The sequence below is a fragment of the Oryzias latipes genome, chromosome 19 (genome assembly GCF_053564925.1).
Source record: "Oryzias latipes strain Hd-rR chromosome 19, Olatipes_Hd-rR_3.1".
Taxonomy (NCBI): domain Eukaryota; kingdom Metazoa; phylum Chordata; class Actinopteri; order Beloniformes; family Adrianichthyidae; genus Oryzias; species Oryzias latipes.
The window spans coordinates 3,141,410-3,156,429 of NC_136255.1; the positions used below are offsets into that span (position 1 = coordinate 3,141,410).

Sequence of the window (15,020 nt, forward strand, 5' to 3'; positions counted from 1 at the left end):
AGCATGAGTTGCTATGGCAACTTGACATAGCCTGAAACATACCTCTGTTTTTGGAACCGAAAGCTGAGGTTATCCACTTCCTTAGCCTCAAACTTACCGTGGGAGCTAGCATAACCTGCTTTCTGGAATACCCCCTGGCTGTCAGGAACCCAGAGCAGTTTGTTGACACACAGAGTGGGACCGTGGGGCAAACCCCGGGCCAAACCCTGTCATCCCTGTGCGGGTCACACACTACAGCTGTGTTGACAGAATGACAAAGACTTTCTCAGGTCGGGCAGTTTTTAAGTTGAAGTGTATATTATAATGATGATGTTTGCAGTGAAGTCATTCTGCATCTTTCTTCAATAATTCTATCCCACCCTTCAATCTCATGACTGGACCATCAAGCTTTTGCCCCTCACTCTTTCTTTTCCTTCTGTTGATCTTCTTCTTCTCCATCAGAACAGCATGAACATTGGCGCTCATCAGGGCTCAGATAAGGAGGGCTGGGCTTCTTTCTCAGTCACTTTGGCTTTGTTAAGTCTCAGAATGGTCCCTCAGGACCCAGATCAGCCTCAGAGGTTCCCGCTGTACCATGGTCTTCTACGTACTCCTGGTTGCTCTTGCTCTTGGTGAGTCTTTACATTTATTCCTTGCTTCTTGCTGTTTCCACGACTGGGATTTCTAGTCCATGGATGTGGATGCGCTGTTAGCAACACATCGGACCTGTGTGTGTGTGTGTGTGTGTGTGCAGGGAGTGCGGCTTTCCAACAAGCAAACACCACAAAGGAATATTTGGGAAAAGTGGTGAGGAACCAAGCATTGGCTGCGTTCACAAACGGAAACAGTAAGTTCACCAGACGAAACAAACCGTTGATGTGATTGGCTCCAAACCTGATCCATAGATTTAGATTAAGTGTGAGTGCAAATATTTCATGGGTCCTTTTTTTTATCACTTCTGTAACTTGTCTTCTAATGTGTGCACCTGCTCAGTGTTTTTTCCAAATGTGTGTGGATGAAACACCTCTGATGGTGTTTGAAATCAGAAGCAGCCCCGACAGACTGTCACCTTTATTTATTAGAATACTATAAATATCTCTTTAAATTCATTTATTTGGTCTTCATTGTATTGTGAATTTCACAGCTTTCAAAGGTTCCATAATATTCAAACATTGGCATTAATCCTTGAGGGAACCGAGATTTTCTCTGCGGTTTAGGCAGAATACAGAAAAGTTCAGAGCGTCAGCAGGCTTTTATCTCTGAAAAGTAGTTGTGCGGTCACGAGACAGAAAACATGACTCATTTCCCATAATGAGTGTGTACCAGAAACACCCAGAATCCAAGCCTCGCGCCGCAGCGCCGGAGTCTCATCGACTTTCTGCAGCAGCGACATCACATCAGTTCTTATAAACAGGAAAAGCAAACAGGAAGTCCGTGTGGAAAACAAGGAAGAGATGGAGGAATGATGTCAATCAGTGCAAGTTTCTTCTAAACTGCAATGCAGACCTGCTGTTGTTATTCCAGAGCTGTCCCTCCCCTCACAATGTTGTTCTTTGAGAATTGTAATGCATGACATGATTCCTGAGCTACTTTTAGGTCACTTTCTTTGTAACCACTGCAGGAAGTCATAAAGCGGACGACATTTCTTTGCTTTAGTCGATGTCTTACAATGACTGTCAACATTAAAACTTGTTTTTAGTTAAGCGAAAACACAAATAGTGCAAAGCCTTAGTTTTACTTAGTTTAATCCATAAAAAGAAACACTTATGTACGACGGAGTTTTAGGGCCACGGTGAGGAAAAAAAATTCTGGCCAACGTGGCGAGATTAAAGTCGTCATGTCGACTTTAATCTCGTCATGACGAGAAAAAACTCGACACAAAGTTTCGAGAAAAAACTCGTCTTGTCGAGATGAAAGTCGAAATAAAGTTTCGAGATTAAAGTCGCAATGTTGCGCGCGAGAGAGAAAAAAACTCGTAAATTTACGAGATTATTGTGGAAGGGAGAATGCAGAGAAGCAGGTGAACGCCGTGGAGCAGCAGATCAGACCGACTAAACGTAGTTGAACAGGTGACCTGAATGTTTATTGATAACGTTCCAAATGTCTGGAAGCTCATTTGTTTGATTTACAAGTTATTAAAGTTTTATTTATTGATGGTTGGTTTGCAGGATCTCTGCAGCCCAATGATGAAGCCGGCATCGGGTATCCCTGCAGCTGTTTGCTTGAATCCTTTCTTCCCCCTCCAAAGACCAGATCTCTATGTTTGTGTGATGCTTCCGTCTGAGGAGGAGAAGCACTTTTTGCCTTTTTCAACGTTGTAATGCTAATATAACAGACTATTTTCATTCATCTTTGTTTTTTAATGATCAAACGGGTCGCTTCATCTGCAGGAGGGGGCGTATGTAACACTGTTTACTTCCGCATTGGTGATCGGATGACAGATTCGTGACGCAATGTGACAGATGAACTTCAGGTTATGTGAATGAAAAGGAGAATAAAGGCTGCAGCGGTCCTCTGCACCCAAACGTGTCTCTGAGCTCCTTATTTTACAAATACCCGGAAAGACGGCTCCACTAACAATAATCTGATTTTGAGTCGCCAAAAGGTTCAGAATCTCTTTGTTTTAAACCTATAATCCGAAAATAAAGCTTCACAAAAGGCTCTACATCTTTCATCTTCAAGATAGGCTCCGATAAACAGACAACTTCGGGGTTTTCTCCTTGTTAATCTATGACTTTTTTCCCGTAAATTTACGAGTTTTTATCTCCTAATAAAATTAATTTTTTTGTGGCCATAAAACTCTGTCGTAAACTCTTAAATACAAAGCCACTAGCTCACTAACATTAGCCATAACACTGAATACTCCTGAAAGACTCAGCTTCACTGCTCTCGCGCAACATTGCGACTTTAATCTCGAAACTTTATTTCGACTTTTATCTCGACACGACGAGTTTTTTCTCGAAACTTTGTGTCGAGTTTTTTCTCGTCATGACGAGATTAAAGTCGACATGACGACTTTAATCTCGTCATGTTGGCCAGAATTTTTTTTCCTCACCGTGGCCCTAAAACTCCGTCGTACTTATGGACTATATAAAGCAGTTAAATTATTTTTTATCAGACACTGGGTTTGTTTTGTGTAAAACCTACCGACATGTTTCGGCGGAATGCCTTCCGCCTTCGTCAGGGTCGTCATCAGACGGTGGCGTGTGACGTCTTTAAAAACAGCTGATTTGAAGTGTTTAAAGTGTTAGGTATGGACTATATATTTTAAAAATAAATAAATAGGGACCTTGAGGTATGTGCTGTAACCCCCCCCCCCCATGAAAATGCTGTGAAAATCAGAAGTGAAATCAATTCACACTTAAAACATGCATGCAGGTCCACAGGGTTAAATAGATAATTAAACCGTAACGGGTTGTCCTGGGACGGATCGAGGGCTTCTCTCACCCACAATGCACCTGGATGAGACGAGACGCCTCGCTAATACGTCTGGGATGGGTTGCTGGTGCAGCAGCTGAAATGTCAAACGCCTGTGACATCATGGGGCTTTGGCTCATTGATTAATAAAATTATACATATGTCATATAAGACAATAGAAGACATTTGAAAAAATACAAATTTCCTCTTTTTCTTCAAATAAAATGTTATGGTATTAATTCATTAAAGTGTTAGGTTTGATTTGTCAAGTTGGGAGGGGCAGGCGAGCAGGAAGTACCCAGAATGCAGAGGTGGGAGGCACACGGTTCCGGGGCAAGGGGTTAAATCTTAACAAAAGGCGCTGCAGAGCAGGGTAACAAAACAAAACTTACTGAGAGCAAAACATGAACATGGCTGAAGGGAGTCAGGGAAAAGACGTTAATGGACCAGCACAAGAGGAAGGCAGAGACAAGACTTAAATACAAACAGGAATGACAAGACACAGGTGAACATGATCAGGGCAGATTTGGACAGAGGAAGTAAAACTCAAGAACATCACAAGACAGGAAACCTTTCAAAATAAAACAGGGAACAGAACTCAAACATGACAGAGACCAAAACGGAAAGCAAAAACCAATACTAAAGAAACTCAAACCATGACATGATTCTTACTCCCAGCAGAAAGAATTATGTCTTTCAGCTGCGTTTGTTCTCTGATTCAACAAAGCTGACTGCAGGGAAATATGTCTGACCTGCAGGTACAATGAAAACTATCAACGCCACCTCAGATGCGTCTAAAGAGGATATGACAATATTTGAGGATCAACTTCAAAACAACCAAACATCCACGGTGGTCACGGAGGACGATGGTGAGTAAGAACGATTTTCTGGTTTCACTTTCAGGCACGAGCACAGATGTGCAGCGACGACTCTCGAGTCTCACCGTTTTCTCTTTGTCTTCCAGAGAGATTTCAGGATCAGGAGTTTGCTCCAGATTTCTCAACAACTCGGTGTGACAGAACACAGCTGACTCACGCCACAAAATCCTTCTGTGCTGACCGTTTTCATATGGACATGCAGACCATCAGTGCAGACGACTGGTGTGTCCTAGAAAACATTATCGGGTAAACTCTTCTCCAGCTTTACGTCTGCATTTCCACATTAACGTCTCCAAATCCCCTGAAAACAGCCCAATTGTGTTCCCCCAACTGTTCCATTTGACAGTAAAAGCTGCATTGCCAGAAGAAAATGCAGGGTTGAATGCTATATTGCTGGATGAAAATGAAACTTAAATGGTCAGAATTGGCAATAAATAATAGATAAACAATGAAAGGAAAACAATGGTTGAATACTTTATAGCCTTCAACCAACTAAACAACATGACTGACATTCATGCTGTGTGAAAACAAGACTTCTTCTAAATTCAAGATCAGACTTTGACAGATTACATGAATTGATCTTGCAGATTAAAAAAAGACTCTTTTAAACATAGATTGTTGTCTCCCAAATGACAAACAAAACAAGTGAAAATGCTAACAGGGTTTGAGTAAAGGGCGGATCTTTTGAATCATTTTGGTGAGAGATGGTGAAAATATTGTTCGGTAAGGAATTTTGCGTTCTTTGACATTTCTTACTTTTTTTTTGTTTCTGATAAGCACCTGCGGCTGTGGGCCCCTCCCACATCCGCAGGTGCTGCTGTGGGAGGGGCCCACATCCCAGCACAGAATTTACTGTGAGAGGGCCTCAACAGGAAAATGTCCGCTGCAGCTGCAGCGGCGTCGGGTTCCTGCGCGCTTGTTTGCTTAGGTCTGCCTTATCTTTGTGCTGCAGCCATGCAGAGACTCCTGCACCGATTCAAAAGGAACTTTTCTTCGCTAAAGGGACACATTCCTGAGAATTAATCAGTTCGCAGACGGAAAACTCCATAGAGGTTGTCAGCACTAAACTTTGAAATAGTCTTGGATAAAAAAAAAAAAGGTTCCATCAGAATTTTTTTGTCCCCCAAAGATTCTTTTCCTGTTTCGCTTTCTTTATTCTAGTATCTTCCACCATTTTTTGCCGCTTAACTCTGTCTACAATTTTTCAGCTATTTTAACCATTCAACTATTCAAATGTTCAGCTCTTTTGGTCCTTCAAATCCTTGAACTTTTCCAGATATTCCAGGATTCCCAGGATTTCTGCCTCCATTGAAATCCATTTGGGAATCCGTGGTGCAGAAGCTCGCTGGTTCGATACCCGGCTCTGGCATTTTTCACAGACACATCTTTTTGTTATTTTGCTGTTTTCATTTTATTTATGGTTAACTTCAATCACTTATTTATCTATTAATTAATTCATTAGCCAATTATGACCCTTTCAGTTTCATTTTCATTCAGCAATAAAGCATTCAACCCTGGATTTTCTTCTGGAAATGCAGCTCCTTCTAGTTTATTTTACTTGAGGCAAAAAAAAAGGGGTCACAAAGACCTCAACCTTTGTGAGGACAAAATGTTGTTGTCCTGTTAAAATGAGCTGTGTTGAGAAACGTTCTCCTCTTTGAATTCTTTTATTATTATTGGAGTAAATCAAGCAAATAACACAAAACCTTTTAGGTTCTCTTTGAAAGTCCCTTCCAGTTTCCTGATTTCCTCATGTTCTCTTGTGCTGCTGCAGACCCTACAATGACTTGACTCTCTGCGTGGAGATGGTGACCAACTTGGTCGGCTGCTACTTTCCAAACGCCGACGTTCAAGACCTCTTCCTGGTCATCCACTCCACCTACTTCCACAACTGCAGTGAGGAGCGGCAGTTTGAAGACGCCCCTCAGAGCGTGGTGCTCGCCCTCACCATCGTCCCCGTGAGCCTCATCCCCGTCCTGGTTTGTCTGGTCATTCGCAGAAGCTAGAGCCCCGAACGGAGAAGATGTCAAACAACCACACAGTTACAAAAGTGGTGTTTTTGTCGTGTCAAACATTTTCCACTGCTTCCCTTTAAAGCAGAGAGATTTTCTGTCTGCAGGTCTGCTTTTGAACATTTTATATGAGCATCAGCACAAACCTTTACATTCCTAAAGTCACTTCAATGTGAAAGTTTGATATTATTTAAACCAACAAATTCTTTTCAATTTCTGCAAGTGAAAGGAAAAAAAAAGATCTCTCAGCCTTTTTTCTTGGCACATTACAAAAAAACAGCAGCAGATTGAGCGTCTCCATCACTGGAAACTCGTAGACTGACTCTTGATGACATTTGGGCTTAAATGTTCCTGGAGTTCACAGGAGTTTAAAACTCAAAAACAAGCAGCGGAGTCTAGTTTCTGACTCTGTTACTGAGTTCACCACTAACCTTCATCTGTTGCTCTAAAAAAGGTGGAATTTTTTTAAAAAAGTGTGGTTTTGTGCACAAACACCAAATAAAAGTTCCAGTAAAGAGCAAACAGGGGCAATGATGAGGCGATGCTTTTTCAGTGTTTTCTCTTGAAGTCTCAGCAGGACATTCATCGTTTTCTTTTCCTCTTAATCTGCAGCTGCTGAGCTAAAACAGGAACACAAACTATGATGACAAATGTTGGAACACCTGATTTTAGTATCCTGCTCTCACTGTAACTTCCGTGCAGGAAGTCAGTGCATTTCTGAAATGATATTCTGATGGATGGAATCATAGCAGATGAGACAGAACAGTTAGAGACAGCAATCTGTGTCTTGAAATGTTTATGCAAACTTTCTAGTAATTAGCTCAAGTTGAGTCATCGTAATTTCATCTGAAACTCACCCATTCACATAAATTAACCTACTTCAATTAAAAGCACTTTCAAAAAAAACGCTTGATGTTTATTTCTTTCTGTTTGAGGGTAGACGTCTCAGTCATGTTTTAAAGCCATGGAGGCGTGTTGGAACATCAGAGACTTGACGTTTCCTCTTGATGAAAGGTCGGCGTGCCCTCAGCGAGCTGCAAGAGCTCACGTCGGCGTGCGGGTTCTGCAGAACGTCTCACTGCTGCTCTGCATCTTCGGTCCACACACTGATGATGCTCTGATCGCTGCAAACGTCGTCAAAGGAAAGCTGATGGTTAAAAAGTCTGCTTTAATTCAACCAGCTGGCTGAAAAAGCTGTCCTGAAGCTGCAGCAGTTACCGCCATCTGCTTCATGAATAACTAACAATAAGAAAAGTATGGAAAATTATTGTCATTTTGAGAATAATTTCTGCTAATTCCCAGCTTAAGTTTTATACACATGGACGGAAGCTGTCAGACAGAAGGTAATAAATAACTTAATACAAAAGTAAATATGTAATATTCCTGCACAGCGCATATGTAACTTTTTTAATGATTAATACAATTTCCTCAAGTAAAACGACCTTCTGACCTGTTGGCACAGGAACTCAAGCTTTCCTCGTTCATTTCTTATTATTTTGTCAATTAAAAACATTTAGAATCAAACTTTACAGAAAAATAAAGGATGAGAGGCTTTTCTCATTAGTCAGTGAAGACAAATGGGATGCATATTTAGATTTATTAGTCCAGGATTCTGTTTGGAATCTTTATAGGAAAAAAAAGGAACTTGATAATTGATGCTTTAATGCTTTAATATAAAAAAAAAGGCTGCATAGAAACCACATTCTTTACGTTTTTTTTTTTCCAAAATGTCTTCTTTTTTATCATTAAACACTTTAAAACAGGTCTGCAATTACAGTTCAACGTTACAGTCTCAAGACTTTAAATAACTTCCAGCAGTGGAGAAAAGAAAATATGTTGCAGCCTGTTCTGTTGTATTTATGAGTATTCAGACAACACATAATAAATCAAAAATACGAGTCTTCTCTTTCAAAAAACTCCTTTTATTTATTTTTTTACATGTTAAACCTTGGTTTGTGTCCTTCACACCTAAACAATTTTCAAGATTTACTCCAAAAATCCACTTTCTTTTCTGAAAACCACAGAAGCTCATTTCAGCTCTTGATGTTAAAAGGAGGTTGTCGAACAAATGAAACGTTTACAGCCTGAAGGCATCAAACACTTTCAATTCCACCTCAAACGTCTTGGTTTTCATGCGGTTTTGTGGATCCGAAGCTGCTTGATGTGAGCAGATCAGTGCAGCTTCCTGAGGTCAAGCCCCCCAGCGGGGAAATCCCAGTCTTTTTCTTCTGGCTACTGGATACGTCTTTCTGGGCTGTTAGGCAGGTGGAATTAACTTCCATTGGAATTCAGTCGTTCAAACAAAAACCTTTATTGTTAAACATTTTGGATATTTTCTATTAAAATCAAACCTAAGTAGTTTTTGATTTTTAAATGTATATACTCTAAAGTAATGTTTTCCATTTTCATTTCTAAATTGTAATTTTATTAAGAACTCCATTAAGACTTGACGTTGCAGCAAAGAGCTTTTAGTACCGGAAAATGTTGCCATCTAGTGGACAAAACGAGCATCGCCTCTCAAAATGTTTTTTTAACTTGTCCAACAGCTGAGAGACAGATAGGATCTGGAAGCCTCGTGTTGGGCACATTATACAGATACAAAAGGGGTTGTGGGTCTTCTTACACACTAGATGTGTATTTGTATAAACCCCTTTTGTCATTCAGGCTCAACTTTATTTATTTATATTTATTACATTTGCCTCCTTTTGTTCGTTGTACCGGACAGAAAAGAAGAAGAAGGAAGAAGGGAGGGATGCTGGAGACGGGGGGTAAGGGCACAGAAGAACGGGGGAGAAGAGGAGATAAGGAAATCTGGAGGAGGATTACAGAGGGGGTGGTGGGGGGGGGGGGGGGGGCATAGGATCATAAAGCAACCAGATGCTGGAGGATTATCACCATTACTGTCTGGTGTAGATGTTAGTCAAAAGGGGGCGGGGCCTGTCCAGACACATACTCAAGTGTAACAATCATACCTGTTGGCTCCAAAAAAGTTCACATACAATCATGTGAACATGAACCCACCACAACTACAGCTACACACACACATGCACACAAACCAACACGTGTGAAGCCTTTCCTTCTGTCACACATCCTGTTGTGTAAAGGTGAGCTGACACCTGTGTTCAGGTGGTGATTGTGTTCTGCTGAGGTGGATGATGGGATGCAAAAAGAGAGAGAGAGAGCCCGGCCATCCCCACACCAAGACCCCCCCTCCCCCCTCTGACACGGCATGGTAAAACAAATAGAGGGAATCAGCCCGCCGCCAGACACCTGGACCAGGGCGGGCAGGACTGCCCCAAGGCCCCCCAAGGAGCAAGGAGGCTTAATGATTGTACCCCCCTCCTCATCACCCTAATAAGTGGTTGTAAGAGGAAGGAGGGCAGGTGGGGAAGACTGACCCCCATTGGTGAGGCAGCCAACCAAACGGAGTTTCTGTGGGACTTTTCCCGTGCAGACAAAGCAGATTTTTTGAAACACTTTGTCTGATATAAAACCAGTTTTAGCTCAAAACAACACATCAGTGCCTGTCTCTGGTGTTTCTATCTGAAAAAAAGCAAACAAGTTTTAGTGTAATCATACAGCATTTTGACAAATGCTACGGTGTAAAAATAAAGTAATTTACAGAATCACCTGTTTACTAGCTAGAACTGCTGTGGACCATATTTGCGCTTTTTGATTTAATTTAATTTTAAACGTCGGAATTGCAATTTACAGCTTCTATGATGCAGTTTGAACAAACATGGTCGACCCTAAAGAAGTGATTAAAATCAAGCTTTTTATGCTGTATTTAAGTCACATTTTATATTGTACTGAAGTTGTGTAAACAAAGAAAAGACGAGAGCTGACGCTCTGCAGTCCAGCAAAGCAGTGAGATAACACTCTGAAAACAGGAAGTTCTTTATTTAAAGTTGTTCAGATGACTCTAAAGTTGGCTTTTGTAAAAAACAAACTATTTTTTAAGTTTGTGTGGAGTCCAAAACGCTCCCAGATGTGCAGACAGCCAGACATCTACGAATACATGTTCAACACAGCGCATATGTGTTTGAGCTCTTTCACTCACCTGCAATCGAGTCAAACATACAAGAATCCAAAAGCTCCAGCTATGCTGTCAAATGTGTTTCAGCATCACTAAAAGGTCTGCAGTTTATTATGTCACCACACAAATCAGGCACCTTTTGAAAATATCTCATTTGTTAAATAACACAAAGTTTGCTGATGACTACGTAATAACTGTAAAGACACTTTAAGATAATCAAACAGGAAACCATTTTCATTTCTTTTTTTTTTTTCAGTTACAGACGGCATTCCAGATTAAACATGCATTGGTGGATTTTTCCAGAAAAGAAGATATTTTTGAAGCCAGAAGCCTCCATCACAGGCTGGGATTTCTGGAGAAACAAATGGTCGATAACATCTTGGGCTGTGGGGGGTGGGGCGTTGTGTTTCCAGGCTCCTCCCACTATGTTTAACAGTTCATTTGAAAAAGATTACAGACGGACTCACTCCTGCTTTGGTTTCCTCCTCCTGCACATCCTGAGACACAGGAACCGCATGAACCCAACCACAGCAGCTATGAGCATCGACACGATTGCGAATAAAAGGGAAATAACATCCACAGAATGATAGGAATACCAGGGCATCTTGTAGGACTCTGTTCGTAAATGCGCAGCTCCCTTGTGCCGCATGACGTACTCGACCCAGTAGACGGCGGTGTCCAGAGGATGCATGGGCTGATCCCGATGGAGGGACGACAGACGCCTCATGTTGTTTCTGTAGGACGGGTTGTTGAGAACCTGTTGCAGCGCTTCCAGGAAGCTCTGGCGGTCCAGCTTGGCTGCATCGACGCCCTTCGCTGCACCTCGCGCTTCCAGTCGCAAAACGTTCTCAAACTGGTCAAACAGCAGGGGGATGCCTACGATGGGCACGCCGTGGTAGATGGACTCATAGATGCCATTAGTACCACAATGAGCAACAAAGGCTTTCACTTTGGGGTGACCTAACAGGTCGTTCTGCGGCATCCACTTCACCAGGAGGGTGTTGTTGCCCAAGTTGTTGGGCCGTTCCCCGACATGTCTCCATATCACCTTCTGTGGAAGTTGTGCAAAAGCAGCGGCTATTTCGGAGGTGATTTCATGAGGAAGCCCTTTAACTAGTGTCCCTAGAGACATGAGGATGAAGCCGTGCTCTCCTGAACTTTGGACAAAGTCCTCCAGCTCTGACGGTAAAGGCTTAGACGGCTTACACTGAAATCCACCGATGTAAGCGACGTTGGGCATGGTCGGCCGCGGGAACTCAAAGACAAAGTCCACCCGCATGAGCCAGAAGTCGGCCCCTTGTAGAAGGTGATTGAAGCTCACATTCCGCCCAAAGTACCTTTCCACTAACGCGTCATAGTGAGGACATACAATCAGCTTGTCTATGCACGTGTTGAAGAAGTAAAAAAAAGTGTTTTTGGTCCTTTCCAAAAATGTCATCTTGTCAGTGACGGCGTGGCCAGAAATCGGAACGTACGACGTGGGAGAGGGGGCCACCACAAAATGACCCTCCCCACTGGTGATCCATCTGACATTGAAAACGGTCGGCAGCTTCAGTTGGTGAGCCACCACAACCCCCACAGGTATCCCGGGGTCCACGAGAACCACGTCAAACTGAGAGTCCTGGATGCTCTGCAGCAGAGTTCGGTTCTCAAATATCTCCACAGCCATCATGCTGGCCTGCCGGTGGATGTTTGACAGCGCTGTGAGCATCTCCCAGTAGAAATTCACAAAGCCCATCACAGACCCACCCTGCCTCCTAATCTCAAGCATCTTGACCAAAAACGTTACAAAGAAGTCCTCTTCTTCTATGGAAATAGCTTCCGGTAGACTGACGGTGATGGAGCGGTAATGAGGGGCGTTTTCTTTCACATACCAGCTGGTGGCAGTGCGGACCACGGTGACCTCGTGACCTTTGGCGTGAAGGCTCTGAATGAGCAGGTTCATGTTGAGCCAGTGGCTGCCGTCCACCGGGAACACCAGGATCCTTCCAGCTTGAACGGTGGGTCCAGCTGGGAGGTGCACACACAGCAGGAAAACGAGAAACGCTCCGGTGACGGTCCCCATCGGTTTACTAGGAAAAACAGAGAGAACTCTGTTGGAACAACGGTTTGCTTTGCAGAAATGGCCTTGTCTTTGAAAATGTGCATTCAGGGGCCTGATTAAATCAATCATTTCTAAACTAATTTAGTTTAAAGGGAGCAGAGGCTCAAACATCTGGAAAAAGTTAAGCGTTTAGAGGATCCACAGGGGAGGAGTCAGGAAGAGAAGTAGAACACAAACTTCAAGACAGATGTCTTGTTGTCCCTCCCAGCTGATTTGGGATTATTTAACATTAGACTCAAAGAATCAATCTTCCAGAGTGCTAACCGCTGTGCCCCCTCAAAGAAAAGCAGTAAAAATGTCCAAAATTCCTCACAGAAGGCGACTGAAACCAGCCGTAACTGGAACAGCGCTGGTGTGGCTGCAGCCTAAGGCGGCGTTAAACATACATTGTCTTACAAGGGTTCAACTTTATGGAACAATTGCTAATAAAATAGGAGAAAGTTTTGTCATCTTTAAACTAAACAATTGAAACAGTGGCTTCTGAAGTTTCAAACATCACATCACCAGGACCATGTCTGCACTAAAAAGACTGATTTTTAAAATATGTCGTTTAGTTTATTTCTGTATTTATATTTGTATTTTGAAAATTGTCTTGAACTTCTATTAAATATCGTGTTATTTCTTCTTCAAATCTGTTTTATTTCTTTAATAACATCGACCTGTCAGGGGACGGCAGATGGAAATGAGCTTGTGGCTAAAATCTGACATATTTACATTTGGTTTTAAATGTTCATTAATGTGCAATGTAAATATTAAATTACTATTAAAAGGTAAGGAAATGCTTGGGACTCTGGACCATGAAGGGGCTCTTGAGGGTTATTCATCTCTGGATCTCTACGGGCTACAGGAAGAGTTACCAATGAGCGAGTTCATCCCGTCACCCTGCAGAATCCATGGGGCAAAATTTTCCACACTTTATTTATTTATACTTTTTTCCCCAAATTTTATTTTGTACTATTTTTTTTTTTGGCTGTAGTTAATTGCCGTTCTTGGATTCTCCAGGGTTAAAAGAGCTTTGTTTACCCTCACAAAGAGGAAAAGGTGGAAGCTTGTCTGGAGGCAGATGTGGAGTTGCAAGGAGGTGCATTTAATGTCACTTTAAGGTCAGCATTCTGCATTTCCTGGTCAGTGCATGAATAGGACTGGACCATTTTCAAAGGTACCAGATTATCAGAAATCCCTGCCCCTGGTGAACCTGGATAACCATGGACTTCACTGCCATAAGAGAGCTTAGTAACAAAACTGGGACAACATTAACCTGGTCTAACATTGCTAGTTTGCTAAACCCCGTATGATCAACTGAAAACAGAACTAAAAATGATTCTTTCATCACAAAAGCACCAGTTAAATCCTCAGTTCAGATTGTGAGGGGGGAGTTTTGCCATGCAGCGGGGCATTAGAGAAACAGGAAACTGCCCCTAAACAAAGAACTAAAGACAGTCATGCAGCAATCTGCTCGCTCAAAGGTCACCTGCTGAAACTGCAGAGAAACCAGAGCTGCTCATAACACACTCGTCTCTCCATTTGAGTTTATGTTTGAGCTATGATTAATGTCTAAGACAGCACGGTTGTCATTCTAGTTTATTATCCCTCTTCTGTACTTTTTCCACATCTTTCTCATCTGCTTCCATACAGCAGCTCCACGTGACTTCCTCTCTCAGCTGGGCTTCAGTCTCGCCTCCACGCCGGACACATTTACAACTAAACTCATTCAAAACAGATTTCCTGCAAAGAGGATTTTAGAAACAGCTTCTCCCTTGACAGGAATTTGTTTCTGCATGTTGTCAGAATGTCAGGAGCTGGACAGAGCCTTATGCATGATTTAGCCGATCATTAACTCTGCTCTCATCGTACACAGTGTTGCTCAACAAATGAAAGTCCAGAGGAATGCACCTAAAACACCCTGGATTGTGTCTGCATGCCTGATGATTAGAAAAACACATCCCTTTTCATTTTCTCCTATAACTCTAAAGTGCTGTGTGTATCTGTCTGGTATTGAGCGGCAGTAAAAGTTCCTACCTACCTTAAAGTCCTCGCAGGGTGGGAAAAACACAGCCTCCGCTCTCTTTGCATGAACAGTTTGGTGCTCTTGTTCAGCAGAAGTTAAACCCTGATTACAGTTGCATAAGAAAACTTGGGAGGGGTGTGTGAGGAGTGGACTTCAGTTACATGTGTGCAGTCTGGAGGGAAGGGGAAGGATAAACATCTGACCACCGCGCTCCACCCCCTGCTTTTGTGAGGGCCCCAAAAACATTTGGATAGCAGAATGTTTTACCAGAACCGTTCCTGACATCTCTGTCAGCCAGCTCCATATACTGACAAAAACCAAAGTCAAGACAGTTATGGAATCTTCTTCTTTCAAAGACACACACTTGTTAATTTCTTTAAAGATGCTGCTCATTTTCCAAAAAACCTATTTGCTTATGTTATGAATGTGATCTTTTGCCTTATTCTTAGTTGATTCATTGTTATCGATCAGCAGAAATGTCTGACTTGTATGTTGTACTTCTTGCAAATTTCTAAAGGCTATAACTGCTAAAATAGCAGCAGTTTTATTTGTACCAAAGGTGTGATGCTGTTCAAACAGGCTTTTG

General features: G+C 42.3%; 2 protein-coding genes across 2 annotated transcripts; one reads left to right on the top strand and one right to left on the bottom strand.

The window, feature by feature from the left end:
- Positions 1-451: 451 nt before the first annotated feature.
- On the top strand, positions 452-6,808 carry LOC101155470 (receptor activity-modifying protein 1). Its single transcript, XM_004080724.5, has 5 exons — positions 452-611; positions 734-826; positions 4,155-4,265; positions 4,361-4,520; positions 6,049-6,808. The coding sequence occupies exons 1-5, from the start codon at positions 575-577 to the stop codon at positions 6,278-6,280; spliced, it is 633 nt and encodes a 210-aa protein (XP_004080772.1). The 5' UTR covers positions 452-574; the 3' UTR covers positions 6,281-6,808.
- Positions 6,809-10,167: 3,359 nt separating this feature from the next.
- On the bottom strand, positions 10,168-14,610 carry LOC101165182 (UDP-glucuronosyltransferase 2B15). The gene is made up of 2 exons (XM_023949523.2): positions 14,450-14,610; positions 10,168-12,394 (listed from the first exon to the last, which is right to left on the bottom strand). Exons 1-2 carry the CDS (start codon positions 14,497-14,499, stop codon positions 10,786-10,788), a joined length of 1,659 nt encoding a protein of 552 aa, XP_023805291.1. The 5' UTR covers positions 14,500-14,610; the 3' UTR covers positions 10,168-10,785.
- Between the last annotated feature and the right edge of the window lie 410 nt (positions 14,611-15,020).

What these genes read in the sequence shown, in the direction of transcription:
- LOC101155470 (XM_004080724.5), top strand. Translation starts at nt 575, where the DNA reads ATGGTCTTCTACGTACTCCTGGTTGCTCTTGCTCTTG. An exon ending in CCTGGTTGCTCTTGCTCTTG is followed by an intron (nt 612 to 733) that starts GTGAGTCTTTAC and finishes GTGTGTGTGCAG; the next exon opens with GGAGTGCGGCTTTCCAACAA. An exon ending in TGCGTTCACAAACGGAAACA is followed by an intron (nt 827 to 4,154) that starts GTAAGTTCACCA and finishes TCTGACCTGCAG; the next exon opens with GTACAATGAAAACTATCAAC.
- LOC101165182 (XM_023949523.2), bottom strand. Translation starts at nt 14,499, where the DNA reads ATGCAAAGAGAGCGGAGGCTGTGTTTTTCCCACCCTGCGAGGACTTTA. An exon ending in CACCCTGCGAGGACTTTAAG is followed by an intron (nt 12,395 to 14,449) that starts GTAGGTAGGAAC and finishes TGTTTTTCCTAG; the next exon opens with TAAACCGATGGGGACCGTCA.